Source organism: Pseudochaenichthys georgianus, chromosome 10 (assembly GCF_902827115.2).
Source record: "Pseudochaenichthys georgianus chromosome 10, fPseGeo1.2, whole genome shotgun sequence".
NCBI lineage: Eukaryota > Metazoa > Chordata > Actinopteri > Perciformes > Channichthyidae > Pseudochaenichthys > Pseudochaenichthys georgianus.
In genome coordinates this window covers 17432805-17454015 of record NC_047512.1, presented here as the reverse complement: position 1 = coordinate 17454015, position 21211 = coordinate 17432805, and the positions used below count along the sequence as shown (strand labels likewise).

Sequence of the window (21211 nt, the reverse complement as noted above, 5' to 3'; positions counted from 1 at the left end):
ACCATGTCTGACAGAGAGGAAGACAGTGAGTCTCCTGACTTGTTGGAGAAATACTGAGGCCCCAAAAAGGTGTTTATGCCATAGCCGAGAATAATATTTTTCAGTCCTGCACACTAGGTATGGAGGAGTTGTCTCTAGGTTTTCTGTCCTGTTTTGAGCATAAAAACACTAGCTGAGAGGGAGAAAGCGAGAGAGGGGGGGTTTCCCCTGGTATGCTCTCTCCTCTGTAAGGTTCTCTCAAACTTGGTAAGATTGCTCAAATGTATTTGTTTGTATTTGTTGAATAGTGAATTGTTTGATGAATATTTGAATGAGTTTTATAACCCAGCCACCTATGAGGACGGTCCTCTGAATTCATGCTGGATATAGGTGTGTATGAGAATTGGTTTGTTGAATGAAAGTTTGAATGTGCTTTTTATTATCACTGGCCATTTATGAGGAGATGCCTCTAAATTCTGTTGGACGATTTTAAATGTCACAACTGAATTGGGCAGTTGAAGTTACAATTTAGGGTAAGAAATGTAAAACTGTGAATTGAGGTTTCATATTAGAAAATGATCACAGCATGATATGTTTTGTAGGATGGTCATGTTGTAACGAGAGAAGGTAAAAACCCTGTACAAGTGTGGACCATTTTTCTTCAAATAAACTGATCCCACCTTTTGGATTGGGACAATTTAAAAAGAAATCTGCGCTCTCCTCTCCTGCTTAAATTAAGATTGCACAACTGCCAGCCACACTCACACTTAGGTAGGGCCACATCTCATTACTGATATAAAAAATCCTTCGGGATCGCTTAAACAGATTTAGCGGGTCGTCTGAATTGAAACAGCAGTTAATTTAACCTGGTTCTTCAGGAGTTAGTAGAGGTAAGATCTTGCTGACGTTGGTGGATCTGAGCCAACCAGTAAACTTACAGACTCAATAGCTTCTGTTAGGTCAATTAGTAGGTCTGAGTAATTTCCCAGAATAAGTTAACAGGCCTCCCGACTCCAACAAGGTAAATAAGGGTAAAAACTCCTACAACGCGATAAAAAAAGACAACTTGGCCGTGTGTTAAAATATATTACTCTAACATTGGTACCAAAACATGTGTTTTCATTGTGAGTAACTGTTATATATTTTCTTAAACCAATACAGACGTTTTGTCCAGCAGTATGGACACGCACCCATGTGCTCAATAACGCCACAACTACAAATAATGTGAGGCGTGGAGAGGAGAGCATTAAAGCTGTAACACTTAAAAATCCCGTTATGTTTCACATGAAATATTTGGAAGCTAATGGACAGGAAGTTCCTGGGATGAAGCCCGTGGAAATGTTATGTTCATATGTTAAATAGAAACTGTTGACACTATTCAGAGGTAATATTAAATGGCTTTTCTTAACATAATAAGAACTTCCAGAATCACACAAATGATTCTTTATTCAAAAGAGGAAGACAACGTGTTGTGAATTTCCAGTTAACTTGTGAACTCATTTCATAACAAAACTGCAAATGTGTAGAATTAATTGAGTCGACACGTCTACTCTCGATAGGACCCAAAGTTCATTCAAGGCCGTAGTGACTGCTCTTGCATAAAATATAATTACAATTGAGTTAGTGTTAATTGATTATGTAAAATAGTATTTTTCTAAGTTTAACTCAAGTATATTATATCTTCATTAGCAACTAACAAATATCAATGTTTTGTTTTAATCAATAGAAAAATACCTCCCTAACCTCTCACATCCTTCACAATCCGAAACATATACATTCAACTTCAAAATCTTCATTTTATTTTAAAACATGTTAACATATTCTGTATTGGCTGCTTCATTACTCAAATTAGTATTTGTTGTGCTCATGTATGCTATAAATGTTAGAATGCCATGAAAAATACAAGGCTTTGATCACACCCAAAAAGCTTTGCATTGTTAGTCAAACCAGGGAAGGCATGCAGGACACATGGAGGTAAAGATGACTATGCAGGATAGAAATCAACCAGGTTTTTGGGTTATTAACAATATGTCAATTAGTCAGTGTTTCCTGTGAGTGATCATAGGAAGCAAGCAGGCTTTGCTGGTGATCTTCTCATGTGTCCCTGAAGAGGCGCCCTGGGACTTGTATCACTTTTTGTTCTTGTTTTCCTTCTTGCCGCCTCCGAAAAAAGCTCCTGCCAGAGCCACGAGACCAAGACCCAGAAAAGCAGCCGCACCGGCCACCATGACGGTTTGTCTTGCCTTACGCACCTGCACAGGGAAACAACAGACACATGTTAGTTAGTCATTTATACATTTAGTTTAACTTTTAAAAATATATTTCAATGTCAATGGTTGGCCTTTAGATTTGAAATATGGTATGTTTTTTTGCCGGGGGTGACTTCCTCAACACAGATAAGATCAACAGTGAGGTTACACCCTAGGACTTAAGACCAGAGACAGCTGAAAAATGCTTTTGTCAGTGTAATCAAGACAGTTGACTGCCTGTTAATGGTCTGTCTTTCAGGAAAAGTAGGTTTTGTTGCATTTATTACTATATTACTTCTGCAGTTTATGATTTATTTGAATGTTTTGTTGAACATGTTTGGTTTACAATGGTAATTATTTTTACTCCAGCCCCCCCTTAAAAAAAAAAGAGTCTAAACCGACCTGCCGGGACTCTGCTTTTCCGTAGCGCAGCTCGGTGGCAAAGTGCTCACAGTTTCCTCTGAAGACGCAGTATGGCAGCTCTTCACCGACCATCGCACAGGCGTCCCTCACAATGACCTCTGCCGGGCGGGGCTCGCACTCCTCATCCAGGCTGTTGTTGATTTTCCACTCGTTGGTTCCCACCACATCCCACAGATCCTCTTTCTTCACAACGGCCTTCTCATAGAGAACAGACATCATACTGCTGGCACCGGCCCCCACAACCTCAGCTATGAACAAACAAAAAAAAAAAAAAAAAGAGAAAGGAACCGATGTGATTGTGTGGGCAGTTAATACTGCAAGATATTTTGTTTTTAGGAATTATAAACAACTTCAAACAAATAATTATCTTCTTTTTTATTCTGGTCTAAAAAATGTAGTGTGTGTGTGTGTGTGGTGTGTGTGTGTGTGTGTGTGTGTGTGTGTGTGTGTGTGTGTGTGTGTGTGTGTGTGTGTGTGTGTGTGTGTGTGTGTGTGTGGGGGGGGGACTCACAAGGCGGTGCCAAGTGGACAATGAAGCCATCGCCCACATACACAGCCCAGTGCTGATAGGTTCCCCTGTAGATCTCAATCAAATCCCCGACCTCTGGTTTTACATCATACTTGAATTGAGACAGAAAGAAAAAATGTTTGACTTTGCAACAGACTTTGTTTGGCAACAACTGCGGTTCATTGTGAAATGACAGGACCCTCTGTGTTAAACTAAGATAAGATAAGTATAGGCTACTATAACACGATAATGACACATCCTTGCATAAAAGAACACAAAACACATTTAAAAAAAACGACTGGTTTAATTTAAAAAAAATGTATTAAGTGATTATTTCCTTACCAGTGTTGGCGCCATTTCAGCGTTTATTTCACCTGGTTTCCACTCCTTTGTGTTTGTTGGTGACTTGCAGCACCTGTAGGACAAATTATTCTATAGTCCAAATAGTAGCATACAACATTAGATATAAAAAAGTAAAACCATTTACTGCTTCATTCTCCCCTTAGAGAAAATGTACCTCTGTTTTCTGATTGTTTGTTACAAATGTTGTTTGTTAGCTCAAAAGGGAAATTGTTCTATGCATAGAGCCAGTGGTGGAAGAAGTACTCCTTCACTTATGTAAAACTGTAAAAATACTCTGTTACATCTTCAACTTCATTCATAATCTTACTTTGGTCAAATTACAAAAGTATTGCCATATAAAAGCACTTACATTTCCAAAAGTAAAAGTACTTATTGTGCGTAATGTCCCATTTAAGAATAATAATATATATGAAATTACTGGATTATTATTATTTTTGAAATAATGTGTTCATCACAACATTGTAAGAGTAGAGCTACTTTTAATCACTCGATATACAACTGCTGGATATGTTACCTATAACTCTATAGGATAGTATATTTCTTAGTTTATTTATATTTGCGAATAATCATAATCTGTTACTAGTAACACATGTTGTCAAATTAACCTAGCAGGGTAAAAGTACAATATTGGTTTCCAAATTGTAGTGGAGTAGAAGTTCAAAGTAGCATAACATAGAAATACTTACGTAAGGTATCCCAAAATCGTACTTAAGTACAATACTTGAGTAAATGTAATATTAATAATGCACTCACATTTAACATTTTGATGAATTTAATGCTGCATAATATAATATATCAAATAATGTGTTCAATTAAAAATACATTTATATTCACACCTGACCAAGCTAAAACTACAGTCAAAAACAAGTCTTATGGTAAAATCCTATCTTTGTGAAGGTTAGAATAAAAAAAATAGGAAACTTTTTAAAGAGGCATCTTCTTTTTCAGTTGTTCATCATTTTGGAAATTGGAGGTTGTAGTTTGAGATGCTGTTGAATGTATCAGAATCAGAAACTGGTTTTTACACATACCAGGAATTGGTATCCTTGGTGTTTGTGGTGCATACAAACACAGCTAATGACACTGACACTACGTCATTCACTACAACAGCACCATACACTACAGCCTCCAAAACGATTATAATGTTAAATCAACACATATGTTAAGGTTAATATAACATTCATAAAAATGATTGAGGAACTGTTGTTTTTATACTGTCATAGTTGTAACTTTATAATAAACCGACGAGCTTATATGGACCATTTTTTTTTGTCATGAGGGAAAAGTGTGTGTGTGTGTCCCGTCTTTTAGATGTTTAACGCTTGAACAAAAATCATGTCACTGTAATAAGAGGAATAAATAGAGGACAAAAGAGTTGGTCATTCGGTTTTGCTTTTACATTTTGGCAAACCAAAACAAGCCACGACACAGCGAGGCAGCCCGACAGCTACTTGGTCCATGTTTACATCATACAAACCACACTGTGCAGACATCAGCTTTCAAACACAGCATCACGTGAAGTGTACTGTCATCACATGACAGTACACTTCATTGAATATTATTTTTACTGAAAGACAGCGCTCTTACCTTTAAATGTAAGGGGCGACGTCTGAACCAAGCGACACTGAAAGCAGAGCTCAGCTGTTAGAAGATCAGCTGGTTGGTGCTGTGAGGGCTTATGACCTTCAAAATAAAGCTGCTAGCTTCAAACAAAAACAAGCAGTTGCCACTACATAATAAGTAGAGCAGGTGTTATGCCGTAGGTTGAAGGCCTTGCCGTGGATTGAAGCCCTGTTCGCGGGGGACGCGCAAAGGTGACGTCATCGCCTGTTTTGAGCGTTCACCGTTTTCTAAGCTTTTATCTATCTTTTGAATGATATATCAGATTAAACAGCAAACGGGCTGAATAAATAATGTGCATACAATTGCGAGGAGGCTCGTTTTAAGGACACGTTTTTCAGATCTGTCACAATCTTCGTATTGGAATAAACTTACGTTTTGAGTGTATAGTCCCACTCTGTTATATTCCTCCTTCCTACAGAACAGACAATGACAGGATAATATGTGATTTGTCAATAGTCCTATTTCTTAAAACCTTCTCTGTTGTTTAAGTGTCTGATAACCACGAATAGTAAGCAATTATATAACAGTAATGATATCACATGATCATGTCAGACACTGTTATTTTCAATCAAGCCTAAAAGATAATGTGTTCTTCAAACTGGCTTCACTCGCTTCAATTGCTCCTTTGAATATCATTTTTATATTTTTATTTATCCTTTATTTATCCAGGAATGTCCCATTGAGATACAAGATCTCTTCTTCCAGGGAGTCCTGATATATTACTACTCAACACATGTTTGTATTGTAATGCAACTATTTTTTAAAAATTGTATTTTAAAGTGACATTGAATGCTTTGAAAGGTGCCCTAAAATAAAGTGTATTATTGATCTTATATCTGTGCCTCTATTACATTACATTTCATTTTCTATCACACTATTAATGTTCCTTATTTTAGACTAGGTTAATCCTGGTGTCAATAGGGAAGATCTTGCACTGTCACTGGACAGTCACAACTCACCAAAATCACACTGGTGCTTGCTGTTCCCCTCTAGTTTATGCTCACCAAAGCATTTTACTCTGCGCCCAGCAGGTGAAAAACTAAATAGGGGCTTCAAAATCCGGCAGATCAGGTGTTGGTGCTGCCGGATTTGGAAGCCCCTCTTTAGTTTTGTACCTGCTAGGCCCAGAGTAAAATGCTTTGGTGCGCACAAACTAGAGGGGAACAGCAAGCACCAGTGTGATTTTGGTGACATTGTGACTATCCTGGCCAAAATTACAAGGGGCGCTTCAAAATCCGGCAGCTCTAGCTGCACTGCCGGATATGGAAGCCCCTCTTTATTTTTGTACCTGCTGGGCCCAGAGTGAAATGCTTTTGTGAGCATAAACTAGAGGGGAACATGCAACACCAGTGTGATTTTGGTGAAGTTGTGACTATCCTGGAGAAAGATATAGGGGGGGTTATGTGCAGCCCTGGTTATACAAGAATATAATTGATTATATATATAATTAACTTTCGTTTCAACCTAATATGGAGACCTCAACAACCTCTGGATAATCTATCTTTATATAGTTTTTTTGTTTTATTAGTCCAGGCATTAAGAAAACCGTTTCTGAGTTGCCTGTCTGCACCTCAACACAAACCAATAACTTTTATTGTGTGGTGCTTAGCTTAAAGTAAACATCACAAAACATTGGAGGGGAATGGATACTCAACATAAGTCTCAGTTATATTTTCTACTGAATAAATAACCCACATAGAATATATTGTGTTGAATATATTGTAGTAGAGGCAGAAATCTCAGAGACTAACTACCCTCATGTCATAAAGACCAACTGTTGTTTTAATTAAAATAAGAAACATACATTCATTTTACTCATATTTATTTTAAGAACAGCTCACATGCTACAAGATTCTCAGTAAATGTTGCATTCACACTTCTCAGTCTTCCTGAACTAATCACATATTCGTTACACATTAGCTCCAATGATGATTGTGTCTTTTCCGCATCATGTCTGGTACTTAGCAGTGAAACCTTCACATACCATTTCCAACACAGAGATTACATATGGGGGAATGGTTTGATAAAAACACAGAATCTGTCAATGGGAAGACATTTCAGGTGGAAATGTTCCATTCAAATCTTAAGTTTTCAGATGTGATCCTACAGAGCAGATCTGGTTTGAAAAGAAAAGGCACAAATAAAAGAGTATAAGGGAACTTTTAGGAAACCCCTTTACCATTACCACACCAAATACTGTCAACAATGATTGGTAGGTAAATCTTACTTCCTCAACATGATGCCTTCATGTTTTAGAAGATCTTAAAATCAAGATGATACAGATTCCTTCAAAACATTTCAAAATAAAACTTATTTAAGAAAACCTCCACCAGTGCACTACTAGGACACATAGGAAAAGACATGTAAACACATTCATTGATTTCACTTTAAAACCAATTCACCAGCATCAATTTACCTAGTTATTTGCATCATGTGTCTGCAGTGTGAGACACATTTACAGATCTTAACCAGTCAAATGTGTCTCCGGTCAGGACAGTTCAGTTAAATACAGTGCTGGATGTGCAAAGTTAAATGAACATATTTGTAACTCTGTGCCATGACACATTTTGTTAGGCCACACAAATACACAAATGCATGCAGGGATTGATTTTAAGCCTTACATCTGAGTTAGTTAGTGACAGCTGAACTAAAACATTCATATACACTGTATGTGTGTGTACACTGAAAAACATTCAGCATAATAATACAGGTTTGATTCTGTTATATATATATTTCGCAGTTATTAAAAAAAAAAAGTGCCATTTCCTCAAGTCATTATAAGACCAGATGCACATGTATATACATTTACTTTACAACTTCAACTTTATGATTTATCTTTTTATGAATGACTGCTGCTCGGTGCCGCTTTTACACTTTTCTGTCTCTGTGTTTTTAAGCTGGGCCTTCCACAATAAAGCATTTATGAAGCGCTGGATTGTTGCTTCTTCACTCACCAGTAAGTTCCTGAATGAAGAAAGAGAATCCTAAAGCGCACTCCTCTGGCGGCTCACACTCCTCTGGCGGCTTACACTCCTCTGGCGGCTCACACTCCTCTGGCGGCTCACACTCCTCTGGCGGCTCACACTCCTCTCCGGTCCTTTGTTTGTGGAATGTCAGGCATCCAGTCAATCTGGTCCCTCCTCTCCATCCGCCATCAAACCTCTCTGTGCAGCCCGGTCAGTCCAGCTTGCGTGCGCCCAGTTTGAGAGGACCTTTAGCAGCTTTGCGCTCCGCCCGTTTCACCTCCAGCTCCTTCCTCCTCTCCTCCCGTTTCTTCTTGGACAGCTCGGCCTTGCTGAGACCTGGTTCACAATGAAGACAGACAGTTCAATGCAAAGTAGGTTAATAGTCGTCTAACAAGGACACTTCAGCGATATTGGGAATCAGATTTATTTTGTTCAACAAAAACCATGAACCTTTTGTTCTATGAAAATATGGCAGTAAGCCCTTGCTGTGCCTATATTCAGCATTTCAGATGAGTCTTACCCTGGTTCCCATCCACAGACTCCCAGCTCTCCTCAGCTCCCCATTCTCCTGCGGCCTCTGTAGCCAAGCCCTCTCCAGTCTGACAGGGAGAGAACACACACACACACACACACACACACACACACACACACACACACACACACACACACACACACACACACACACACACACACACACACACACACACACACACACACACACACACACACACACACACACACACACACACACACACACACACACACACACACACACACACACACACACACACACACACACACACACACACACACACACACACACACACACACACACACACACACACAGAAATGTTGTACTCATGGTATTCCTGAATTTCCATTTCATCTTCATGTTTTCTTGACCTACAGATGTACTTCTTATCCTGACCGTGCTGTATTGTTTCACCATTTAAAAGACAACACATTTATTATTCCCACCTTCTGTTGTCTCCATAAAGGTTACAGTTATATATATATATTAGGGCTGTTTACCCTCATATGATTTTTATGAATAAACTATCTATTGGTGATATCGACAGATCTGTAAAAACAGTTTCTCCTCATAAATCATACAAAAGCATCACTTTCAAACATCTAATATTTACCAGATGTGCTTATGACTTTCAAGAAAATACAACATGAAGCTTAATTTGCAGACCTAAAATATTTTAAAACTGTAAATACAATTAAAATCGAGTGACCCTTTTTATCCCTATTGAAATATTTTTGTCTAATATTCACTTCAGGTTTCAACATTTCTGGCATTTTTTTTAAATAAACAATCTGATGATCTCTTTGAATCTGTCTATCTATTGCTCTTCTGTGTACTTTTGTGTTTTTAAGTTTACTTTTGTGTATTTTTCATTTATATATATATTTGTATATTTTTTTTATATGTCTCCGGATTGTGCGAAACAGTATTTTTCGATCTCTCGGTACACACAAAGTGAAAGATTGACAATAAAGTTGACTTTGAACCCGCTCTCCTCACCGTGGGAGTGTCAGCTGTGTTTCTCTGGGACACGCTGGTGAACAGATCGTTCCGATTGGCTCCCACGGGGCCCGAGCTGCCGCTGTCCCAGTTGTACTCGCTGGCTAACCGCACTCCTTCGGCCTCGGGGAGCGTGGTATTGGCCAAGGTGGTGTCTGTGTCCTCCTCCCCCCATTCGTTGCCCCAGCCCTCCTCCCCTGCAGAGCTCTGCCCCGGCCCTTCCTTCTCGTTGGACAAGCTGTCGTCTGCGTCCCAGCCCGAGCTGCTCCAGTCAGCGCTTTGCTTCTTCACCGCTACGGAGGACGACGACCGGCCCACCTAAACATTGGGAAGATTGAAGAGTGAAATGAAGACGCATTGAAGTAATATATATATATATATATATACGCCGACATTTTATCTACACAGCAAACACTGACTACAGAGTTCTTGAACTCCATAAAATCTTACAGGTAGGTGCCAAATATATAAACCGTGACAGTGAAATAACACAACAAATCCTGCACACTAACGATCACTTGTTTGGAACAATTCCTTCGTTTTTTGTGATTATGGTATTAGCAAACATACATCTTTAGTAAAGTGTGTGGCATCATTCTTTTGTTTTATTTTCCCCACAGAAGACACATTTGATCTAAAACATTAACGACTTATTGGTATAAAGTAAATAAATCCTGTTAAACCATTTAAGACCAGTATAAAGAAAATAATACTAAATACTAATACTAATACCAGTGTCATTAGCTTTAAAAGTAGTATTACTATCAAAATGGTTTGTGTAATGGATCCAAATGAAAGGGCTCATACTCCTTTGTCACTGGCTTTCTTTTTGGACACTGTCGTCCCTGACCAGTCAGTGTTCCAGTCATCCGGCTCCGTGTGAGCCTTCTCTGGATCCTATAAGACAGAGCCAACAATAGATGAGGTTTGAATTACAACCAGATAATACAAAACAAAAATCTCCCATACAAATGTTTTTAAATATTAATTTCTAATTTATCTTCGAGTCAAAAGTGTTGAAATCTTACCTCCAAACTTCCCCAATCCTCCTCTTCATCCCAGCGGTCTCCTATTGGCTCCTCCTTTTTGTCCGTTACCGTATGAGTCTGTGATTGGTTGGCATGATTAGAGGCAGCAGGGGGAGACACAGAGGCTTCAGGAGGTTTATCTTCAGAACCTTCGACAGTCAGAGAAAAGCCAAGCGATAAGGTATCAGAAGAAAGGATTTCTCAAAGGAAACAACTTCAACGAGTGTTTCATGTCTTCAAAGAGTACTGTATATGTCAATAAAGTTGTATGAAGTTGGTTGTGCCAAGAAATCAGATATATTGGTTGAGGTCAGGTCAGTGGGCTCGACCTTGGTTTGGTTTGAAGATTAAAAGTTTGAAAATAAAACAAATCAGCAGGTAAGGAGATGGAAATAAGTTTGTTTATCATCGGTAGCTTCTTGTCTCTGCTTGAGGTAATGGTATGCTAAATATAAGCTGCTACGAGCATAACACAAGTGAATCTCAACTGTTGGCGGTTGAGTTGCATTGTGGGCAAGATTTGACACAAAAGAAAAATGTGTGGAACTAGAATCACTCAGTTGTGTGCAGTTTGAATCCATGTTCGCCCACAATGTCACGACTTCATCTTTTTATCCTATTTAATAAGAAATGTCATACTTAATAAATGAATTATTATTATTATAGATTTGTCCAAAGATGTGTTTTGTAAGTTCATAGTGACTTTTACCTTTTAAATATCTTATCAGTTCATCTTTGAGTAGGCTACATACAAACTCGCATAAGGACCCGATAACCCTGTCACTGACACGAAAGCACAATATAAAAGACAATATCTACAGTTCTGCTGCAGCAATTTTCTCCTTGTTTAAAAAAAGAATTGTTTATGGAGAATCCAACAATGGGATAGTAGTCAGCCAATGGAATCTGAACACCCTACCTGGTGCAGGCGCTCCATCAGGGGCACTGGTCGGGCTGATGGCGTTGGCGGGCTCTCCGTCCTCAGCGGCTGCCCCCCCCTCCGTCCCCGGAGCGTTGCGGATGAGTTTAGAAGTGATGGAGGACATGCCTGTCACGGCCCAACCGGTCCAGGTGGAGGAGCCTCCTGCAGGCTGAGCACACGACGCTACATCCTTTTCTGCAGGACAGACAGGAACGAGAGCTTCACGTTATTCATTCAATATAGCTGAAATAAATTGATATTCTGCTCCCGGTATTTGAGCCTTTGAAACTTATTTTGCTTTTCTTTTACCCAAATGTGAGATTTCTTCAGTTGCATACCTATTTCAGCCAGCTTGGTGGGGTCTTCTGACACCGTCTCCAGCTTGGTAAGGAAACTCTTGATGGCTTTAAATGCCTGACAGTGAGAGAGAGTGAGAGAGAGGAAGGAGGGAACATCTTGGGTTACATTGAGACAGATTTAAATAATCAGGTACCACTGAGGTAAAACATCTGTATAAAAAGGGTACCTTTAATTCAATACAGCCTTACAGTATCACTATCCTAAAACAACCACAGCAACTTATAATGAATTAACCATTGTGCTGCTGATAAATAGGACTATAGACACTATAAGCCATAATGAACACCACGCAGTCACAAATCTTGGTCATGTGTACCTGGTCCCTGACGCTCTTATCGGGGTCCACAGTGATGGTGCAGAGGGTGGGGAGGATGCGGGACGCACTCTCTGTTATGCTGTAGAAGTTGTGTGTTGCTGCGAAGCCCAGCACACCGGCTGAGCGTGAAGCGGGGAACGGGTCCTTGGTGGCCCGTGAGAAGGCGGAAATCAGAACACGTTGCCGAGTCTGTGAAGAGAGGGAAAACGATATTATTTAACTGGAACAGATTCTTTACTGAATGGATTAAGGTGTTTTGTCCATTAAAAAAAGAGAGAGTTCATCCAAGTAGAAAAACAAGGTCCGGAACATCAAAATGTTTAAGTTGCTTCATGAATTAGTGTGATATTGAAGTAGCCTGTAGCTTTATCAACGTCTGCATGTCATCAACAACTGACTGCCAATCAAATAAAGAAAGTACAATTCATAAACAACAATATTTATTGTCAATTAACATTGAACTATACTATTGTAATGTTCCTCTCGGGCTGCATTTAAAAATAAAATAGAGAAAATAAATAAAATAGCTTTTGAAAATGTGTGCAAGTGTAGCAGCAGCTTGAGTTTCCCTTTTTCTTTGTTAACCGTTTCACATCATGCGCTAACAGTTTCAGACGATTATAGAACAATATCAGTCTTTACACATCATAACAATTGAACAGTTTCTCTTTCTTTCCCTCTTATATTGCAGTCCCTCACACGGTCTCTGAACAAATGAGACACACTGGTTCTGTGCTCCCAGTGGGCAGGATGAACATGAATGAGTCCACTTCCTCTTCCTGGAGAGCGCCATGTGTAATTATTTGTCTCTCCCTGTCTGCCGCTAACACGCCTGTTCACTCTCCTCTCCGCTTCTCTCCCTGTATCGCTAATTATTCTCTTCACTTACTTTCCTCTCCGCTTCTCTCTGCCGCGCTCTCATCTCTTCTTCTGTGTTTCTCTCCCTGTATCGCTCACTCGTCTCTTCTTCTGCGTTTACCTCCCTGTATCATTCACTCGTCTCTTCTTCCGTGTTTAACTCCCTGTATCACTCACTCGTCTCTTTGCCCCCTGTCGGCGGCGGTTAAAATAGAATCGCCCCGTCAAAATTGAAATCCCCTATTAAGTATTGATTATTGGTCCGGGTCCGTATAGGTCGGCGTCTGGGTCCGGATCCGGACCGCCTGTTGCCGACCCCTGCTTTAGATTAATTAATTATGATAAGCAGTGCAATAGCTGCCGACTGCTCCTACTACTAGGATGGGTTAAATGCAGATGTCAAATGTCACTGTGTGCTGTGTGCATGTATGTGTGACCATTAAAGAGGGTTTCATCCTTCCGATTCCATCTTCCATCTATTCTATCAATCAGTACTGTGGCTGTTTTCTCACCCCGGCGTTGAGGTAGGAGGCGATCTTGCCCAGGCAGACGGTGGTGTTGCACCGGATCGGGCCCTGTTCATCTCGGGCCTGCAGCCGGGCAAAGTGACGCATCAGCTCCTGGTTCAGGTTGGCCTCATTCAGCTTGGGAGCCAGCAGCAACATAGACTGAGGGAGAGGGGGAAGGGGGAGAAAGTTGTTAATGTCAGGGCTGCAGGAGGATGACAACATCCTGTATGCAAGCAATGTAATGACAGCTCTTGGTTTGCTTAAAGCGGTCAAAGTACCTTAACAGTCTGTTCTCTGATGGCGGGGTTGGTGTCTGTGAAGCCGTGGACAACGTGAGGGAAGATCTGGGAGTTGACTGCTGCCTCGTTCAGATACTGAATGAACTGCTCCATCTGAGACAGAGAGAAAAAAATACTTTTATTCTTCAACATAGATATAAAACACGCAGATAGTGATATCATTTTCAGCTAGATCTTATATTATATCCTACTTTTAACTATATATATGTTACCTTCTCTGTGATAATACATGGGGAAATTAAATGACAAATAAAACACAAGCATCATGTTCTGATTCTCAGGGGGAGCTAGATGAAAAAGGCCTTTCATACCTGCTGCAGCAGTCGTATCCTCATGGCTCTGTCTGTGGAGGAGAACATCTTCACGATGACGGGGATGATCTTCTGTTGGTACTCTTCAGCCGACAGGAACTTCCCCACCTGGCAGAGAGACAGAGGAAGAGGAAATATGTGGTATAACTTCCAAATGGATATTGGATATATGGCCTGATATGTAATAAGGTGTGAAAGTTGAAAGGTTCACCTTGAAGAGCGGTGTGAGGACTACGGCGCCTGCATTGCCAAACTCGAAGGCGGTGAGCAGCTGAGGCAGGACCTTGTGTTTACAGAAGTCTTCGGGGAAGGAGTCCAGATTTTCACTCAGATCCTGGAAGAACTGCTGCTTCTCAGCCTGCTCCTTGATCTAAAGAGAAAGAGTTTCAATTCCACTATTATCAAAATCTATTGTGCTATTATTGGTTGTTACACTATAATAGAGTTTCAAATGCTATTCCCGCATGATTGCCAAGAGGATAGTTTCATTAGAACGTGATCCTTTTCCATTTGGACAATCGATATTGTGATTTTACTGGTGAGGTTTGAATGTCTTTTTGCAACTCTACGGACCTGTATCTCCTCCAGGAAAAGGTTGCTCTCCACAAAGCTGTTGCTGAGGAATCCCCCAGAGGCTTTACAGTTCTGGAGAAAGCGGGCTGGGTTGGGTCGAGCTCGGGGGTTGGCCCCCACCAGCTCACAGTAGTGAGGCACCAGGGCCTTAGGGATCTGTGGGAACAAAGAGGACATATGAGAAAGAAACACGAGACTGTGAACACATCTTTATGTCACAAAGATTCCTTTAAGCAAGCACTGGAACAATGACGAATCTGTAGGTTACATTCTTTACTTGAAGGCAACTCGGCAAGAACACATCGACTCCGCTTAGTCCCCTTAAGTTTAATCCGACAATGGTCTTTCTGTACATAACAACAATATACTCAATAAACACAGAATCCTAATTTTTGGCATATGATGAATACCAGAATGTTTTTCACATCACATATCCGATACCTTTAACAACATTGGTTTCTGAAAACATAGAATTGGAACTAGCCATGGCAGAGTAATAACACAAAGGAACTGTTGGCGTACCTTTCCGAGTGACCGGAGCGAGGATGTGCGAGGCAGCGGCCCGTTGAACACCTCCCAGATCAGGCAGCCCAGCCGCCACACCTCCCCCGCCCTGCAACACACATGCACAATGTTCAATACTTCCTACAGAAAACTAGGCATTAACCAGGACCCGGTTTGATGTCACAACCACTCACTCAGGCATCTTCCCCTCTTATGAACCTCTTTCTGTCATTTACCAAATATTCTTATTGCTGCTTCTCTTTTATTCCTGTATAACATTTTATTCTAAATCATACTGACTCACTCCTCTCTTACCATTTCTCTCCAGTGTTATTGGCCATCTCTGGTGGGTCATATCTCTCCATATCTGGGTAAACAGCCTTGGGGGTAGGTAGTGAGACCCCACTTGGGTCACCCTGCTCAGGGGCCACATGGTCGAGGGCCCCAAGCTTCCACTCCCCAGCTCGATCCACAAAGACAGCCGATACACCCACGTTGTTATGAAGCAGATGGCAGTCATTGACCAGGAAACTCAGAGCTTTCTGTTGGGGGAGGCAAACAGCAGAAGTGGAGTCAGGGCTTACAGAGAAACAACTCTCCTGACAGTATCAGTGGCGCTGTTTCTACTATCCTTACCACTATCTGGTGCAGGCCCCAGGAGACCTCCAGCTCCCCTGATCCCCCCTTCTCTGCCTGGGCCTTCAGGTGGACGGCCAGCGGGGTCACCTGCTCAGTGACCAGGTACAGGCTCTTCTCTGTCTGTGAAGAAAAGCAAAGTGAAAATCAACTACTATTGTAGGTGTTGGTTTTATTGCAACAGCTTCATTTCAGAAATACTGAACTGAATGGCTGATTGAAAGTATACAAACTAGATCACAATAATTAAAAACATTTATACTAAAATACAGTCAGTGGCGACTTCATTAGGATACACCCGTACAATTTAATTCAACAGCTCCGCTTTTAAATGTTACTTTGACGAAGTTTATAATGTTCTTCTTGTTTTTGTTCTACTATGGTCCAAAATATTTATCTCTCAATGTAATACCATCTTGTGGCACATCCAGCGCAAACTATTCCCTCGATGCTAAACAAATGATTCAATAAACACCTTACAAAAAAAATTAAAGCTCCACATGATAGGCATCATAATGGTAAGCTTTAAGGAAGTACTGTGGTGTTTACTATACATAAATGTTATACAATCAATTTTAAATGATCAACATTATTTTTTAAATCACCATTGATTTCAATTTTTTGAATGTTAACACTGAATGACTATCCAGAATAACTTGACAAGAGTGATTAAACCCACCACAGCTCTGTTTAAACAGTAGCATTTAAAAAGGAAGTTACAGTATGAAATGAAACTAAGCTAAGGACTTTTGCAACTTCCCAGATGTTGCTGTTTTTCAGGCATTACAAAAAGCAGTAAGAATCCTAAAATGTATGAAATGTCTCTTTATATATTTCATTTTCAATTAATTCTTATAGCAAGACCTTTAACAGGTGCACCAATGGCAACCATGCTATCATAATAAAAGTACGGCAGTGTTTCCCATACATTGATTTATTTGTGGCGGGCCGCCACAATTAAATATCGTCCGCCACAAATGGATCTCATAAAAACAAAAATAAATTATTATTATCCTTTTTTTTCTTTCTTTTTTTTGTGTTGGTGGTCTAATGGATAGTGAGGTGGGCTGATGATCGGAAGGTTGCGAGTTAAAATCCTGCCTGGAACACCACTACTAGTGTGCCCTTGAGTAAGGCACTTAGCCCTCAGTTACTCCAGGGAGAATGTGCCTGTAATTGGTCATTGTAAGTCACTTTGGAATAAGGCGTCTGCTAAATGCCTAAATTGTAAATTATATTTTTAGGAGAATAATTGTTGGGGGGGGTGCGGTGCCCCCACAAATAGAATCAAATTCTGTGGATAACACTGTACAGCATAAGTATTCTATGATATTACTGAGAACACAAAACCGTCTAAGAATCAGCTTATATAAAAAGGTAGAATAAAACAACTTTCGTAAACAGCGACATTCACACTCACCTCTATCTGAACGTAAACATGCAGAGAAAAGCAAGATGGTGGAGATGAGATACTAACACACACAGAATTTTTCCGCATGTCAGTAAGCAAGCTGGTTGACAGTTTCAATGTTGAATACCCAAAAGTAAACAAAGTAGCACACACCAAGGTCTTCAGGACAAAATCAGACAAACATGCTGACGTTTTGGCCTGATGGTGTTCACCATAATACATGTGTTGATTTGAGATTACTCAACATTTTCCTTTAGATCTCTGTGTGTGTACCTCCTAATTACCTTTGTGTATTCAGCTTTGAACCTTTATTAAATGTAGGTTAGGCACCTGACCACAAAACAAATACCTTTTTATAAACAATGTCAGTGTTTGTGTCGAGTTTAAGATGACGAGGGCAAAATACACACAAACACATACCTCCAATCCATCCACATAAGCCAGGATGTTTGGGTGACGCAGGGTCTTCATACGCTTGAAGGCAGCCTTGGCGAGCTGGGTCTGCTGCTCCGTCCCCTGCGCTACCTCGTACAGAAACACCGACACCGGCTCTCCATTGGTCTGAGGACAGAGGTTGGGTTAACGAAACTAAATAAAAACTAAATACACTATAAATATTTCAACCTGTCATGTTCAAATAAATTACAACAAGCATGATGAACAAGAAGCTGGTGTTTTTTGAAGAAGTAAAAACATGTAATGACATCCGAACTGATTAACAACATCAAGCATGATACAGTTATCATATAGTGAGAGCAAAGCACATATTCCCAACTAATAAAAGATAGGCAATACAATGAAGTCTCTTAAAAAAACAAAAAAAATACTGAAATTGTTCATTTTTTTCCATGTAAATAAAATACGTGCAAACGGTTTTGTTTTTGTTCCATAATAAATGATTACATCCTAGGCTTCCATGTTATTTGAATAACAAAACAAGCTCGGTCTATTTTATACAGAATCCTAATGTGTACTGACATTCATAAACACTATACATCTTGAGATGAACGTATGGGTGCGATAAATGTTACGCAATGCATACCTGTGTAATGTATTTATATACATTTGTTAGGGATAACATATATGAACATGTTGTTTCGCAATGCATACTCGTAAAATGTGAACTCTCAAAATATGTCCTCCTGGTGTAATTTTCCGTTTGCTGTATGAATAACTCCTTAAATGTTTATTAGCACATATTTGTGATTTGTAATATTTAGAAAGCAGATGCTTGGCTTTCTTTATCTGGCCCTGCAGTGACGGTGATGACACCGACAGTCAGGATTGAGTTGCTCAGTTATAATAACATGGATAGATATTTAAATGAGCTGCTGTAAGTGATGTCCGATGAGGGACGGAGACTTTATTAATGTTATCAAATTAGCTTAAAAACGATTTCAGAAACAGTCATTAACTCGGCTTTAACGGGGTGACGTGGCGAGAAATACGTGTCTGTCTTTTGGAGTAAACAAAGACGAACCTCACTTCGTTAGCAATAAACAAACGATAGCTAAGGAATGGAGACAATTAAATAAACAATGACATTCGATCAGGGAGGAAGATGATAGAGATACGGACAGACCTGAGCCGAAACAACGCCTATTAACTACTGGACATCACGTCTAAAAGGCTAAATACATTAGCGAAGAGACAGTGACAGGCCTCCATAGCGATGCTAACAGCTAGCCGAGGATCGGTGTCGGTTTGCCGCTTTTACCTTTCTCTTCCCCCGGTGTAGACTCCATATTCCAGACTTCTCCTGAAAGTCTGGCAGGATTTCATAGGCAAAGTCTTTGACAGGATCCCTGGCAAAAAATGACCACATCTCCTCTTTCCTCCACACCACATCAAACACACACACACAACTAAACAGACCGCTGGCTAGAAGAGGCTTGCTAGCGAATTGGTACGAGTGTAAAATGGCTCCGGGTAAAAGTTCTGCCTGTACGGTGGTTCCGCTCCTCTATTCTATCTCATCACTAGTTGCATGGTAAGTCATATCTAATTTGAGCTGATAATAGCCGCCCTGGATAGATTCCTCTCAATGTCTAACTCAAGTCACAATCTGAATGATGTGCAAGCCTCATTTGGCAACAACATGGCTGAATACAAATGTTTATTTTGATATATTACTTCTCCTTGTAAGAACATATTTCTTGCCAACATCTCTGGAAGTTGAAGTCAATGTTAAATAATGATAATGTCATTAACATGTGTCTAGTACGGAGCCCCCTAAGGGACATGGAGAAGAAAAATAATAATAATTTGAACAAAACAAAACAAAAAATGATTTGCGAGATATCGCAAAACCTTTGCGAGATCTCGCAATACTTTTGCGAGATCTCGGGTTTCACACATAGACTGTATAAAAGGGTTTCACATAAGTGAAGACAACTCAAGAGAACACTCAGAGCGAGGGGACATGCACGTCCCTCTGAGCCGAGTTATTGACAGATTCGAATTTCGCGGATCAATAACTCATGAACATAACGTTGTAAAAATACAAACAACATGACTTTACAATCATAGCAAGGTAGACAACGAGCTACAGAGTCGTTTTTATCAGAACAGTTCGATACGCGCCGTCATCCGAGCTAAACATCAAGAATTGGTCACAATCTGCAGCTGGAGGAAGGAGAGGAGTGCTTAGGGACCGTCTACAAACTGCAACGGGGTTTTGCGAGATATCGCAAAAACATTTTTTTTTTTTAAATAATTTGTTTTCTTCTTCTCCATGTCCCCTAGGGGGCTCCGTAGTCTAGTGTGGATGCCTTCAGTTTAAAGTAGCAGATTTGTTTTCCAATGTACGACAAAAACAGGACACAAGCATGCCGTTAGCCTGTTTGGTTATCTATCATGCATTTAGATCTCATCAAAATCTTAAAAGGTCATTTATGTCCCCAAAGTGACCTAGGTGAAGTGAACACAGTAAATCACCAACCAGATAGTTGTGGAGATGAAACTGCAAGGTTATATAAAGACTATTTATAAATCTTTGTGAAGGTTGTTAATATGCTGGACAGTCAACTGAGCTCCTTCTCCAACATACTGATGCAGCTCCGCTGTCACAAGGACCGATACAGGGAAACATTCCTGCCCACTGCAATAACACTGTACAATAAATCACCTCTGTCTGGAAGAGAACTCTCTGCTCCATAGTTTCTCTTGGAATAAAACCACATTGTACATTTATATAATTGGTTCTATATTTAAATATTCCATCGGTCATATATTTATGTATATATACATAATGCCTTAATTATATTTGCCAATTTCTTGTTTATTTCTAGTCTTTGAATTTTTATTGTACAATGCCATGTCTTTTTTATGCTACTACAACGCAAACATTTCCCAAATTAGGATCAATAAAGTAAGTCTTATCTTATCCAGACACTGGTTAATAAATAAGCTTCTTTTCAGTCTGTCGTTTCATTTAATGTACAGGTAGTTTTACTTTACTTTATCTTTACAAAAATAGTTCTCTTACCATGGGAAAAAACATGTTTTGATAAGCTTTCAACCTCAGTTAAATTGTCACCCATTTTTATTAAGTTTGCCATCTGTATATTGTTTAGTGACAGGAACAGTAAAGACAACTCCCGTAACACAGAATACTTCTTCCAAACCCCTCAATTAAAAGTCATATCCATTTGGCTCCCGTTATCAAGGCTTACTTTTCAGTGAGTTTGGAAGAACTAAGGCTTCTTCAATCATTATTTTTTAAACCACCAAGTAAACATCCGGTTTGTGTTTACACATCCGGGGAACTAATATGGGTAGATAACTGAAAGTTTAGTCAATTGATTCAGCAATGTACAATTGGCTCAATTAACACAAGCCAA

The 21211-nt window shown here is 39.9% G+C and overlaps 2 protein-coding genes across 2 annotated transcripts; both read right to left on the bottom strand.

Annotated features, from left to right (window-relative positions):
• Positions 1–1407: 1407 nt before the first annotated feature.
• LOC117454415 (phospholipase A and acyltransferase 3-like) lies at positions 1408–5330 on the bottom strand. Its single transcript, XM_034093639.1, has 5 exons — positions 5110–5330; positions 3502–3574; positions 3163–3271; positions 2631–2899; positions 1408–2231 (listed from the first exon to the last, which is right to left on the bottom strand). The coding sequence occupies exons 2-5, from the start codon at positions 3514–3516 to the stop codon at positions 2109–2111; spliced, it is 516 nt and encodes a 171-aa protein (XP_033949530.1). The 5' UTR covers positions 3517–3574; positions 5110–5330; the 3' UTR covers positions 1408–2108.
• Positions 5331–6950: 1620 nt separating this feature from the next.
• Positions 6951–19408, bottom strand: scyl1 (SCY1-like, kinase-like 1). The gene is made up of 18 exons (XM_034092751.1): positions 19087–19408; positions 17790–17930; positions 15959–16081; positions 15638–15864; positions 15341–15431; positions 14819–14974; positions 14457–14615; positions 14246–14353; positions 13914–14027; positions 13639–13794; positions 12269–12457; positions 11931–12006; positions 11590–11787; positions 10671–10819; positions 10450–10539; positions 9643–9960; positions 8632–8710; positions 6951–8447 (listed from the first exon to the last, which is right to left on the bottom strand). The coding sequence occupies exons 1-18, from the start codon at positions 19192–19194 to the stop codon at positions 8323–8325; spliced, it is 2607 nt and encodes an 868-aa protein (XP_033948642.1). The 5' UTR covers positions 19195–19408; the 3' UTR covers positions 6951–8322.
• Between the last annotated feature and the right edge of the window lie 1803 nt (positions 19409–21211).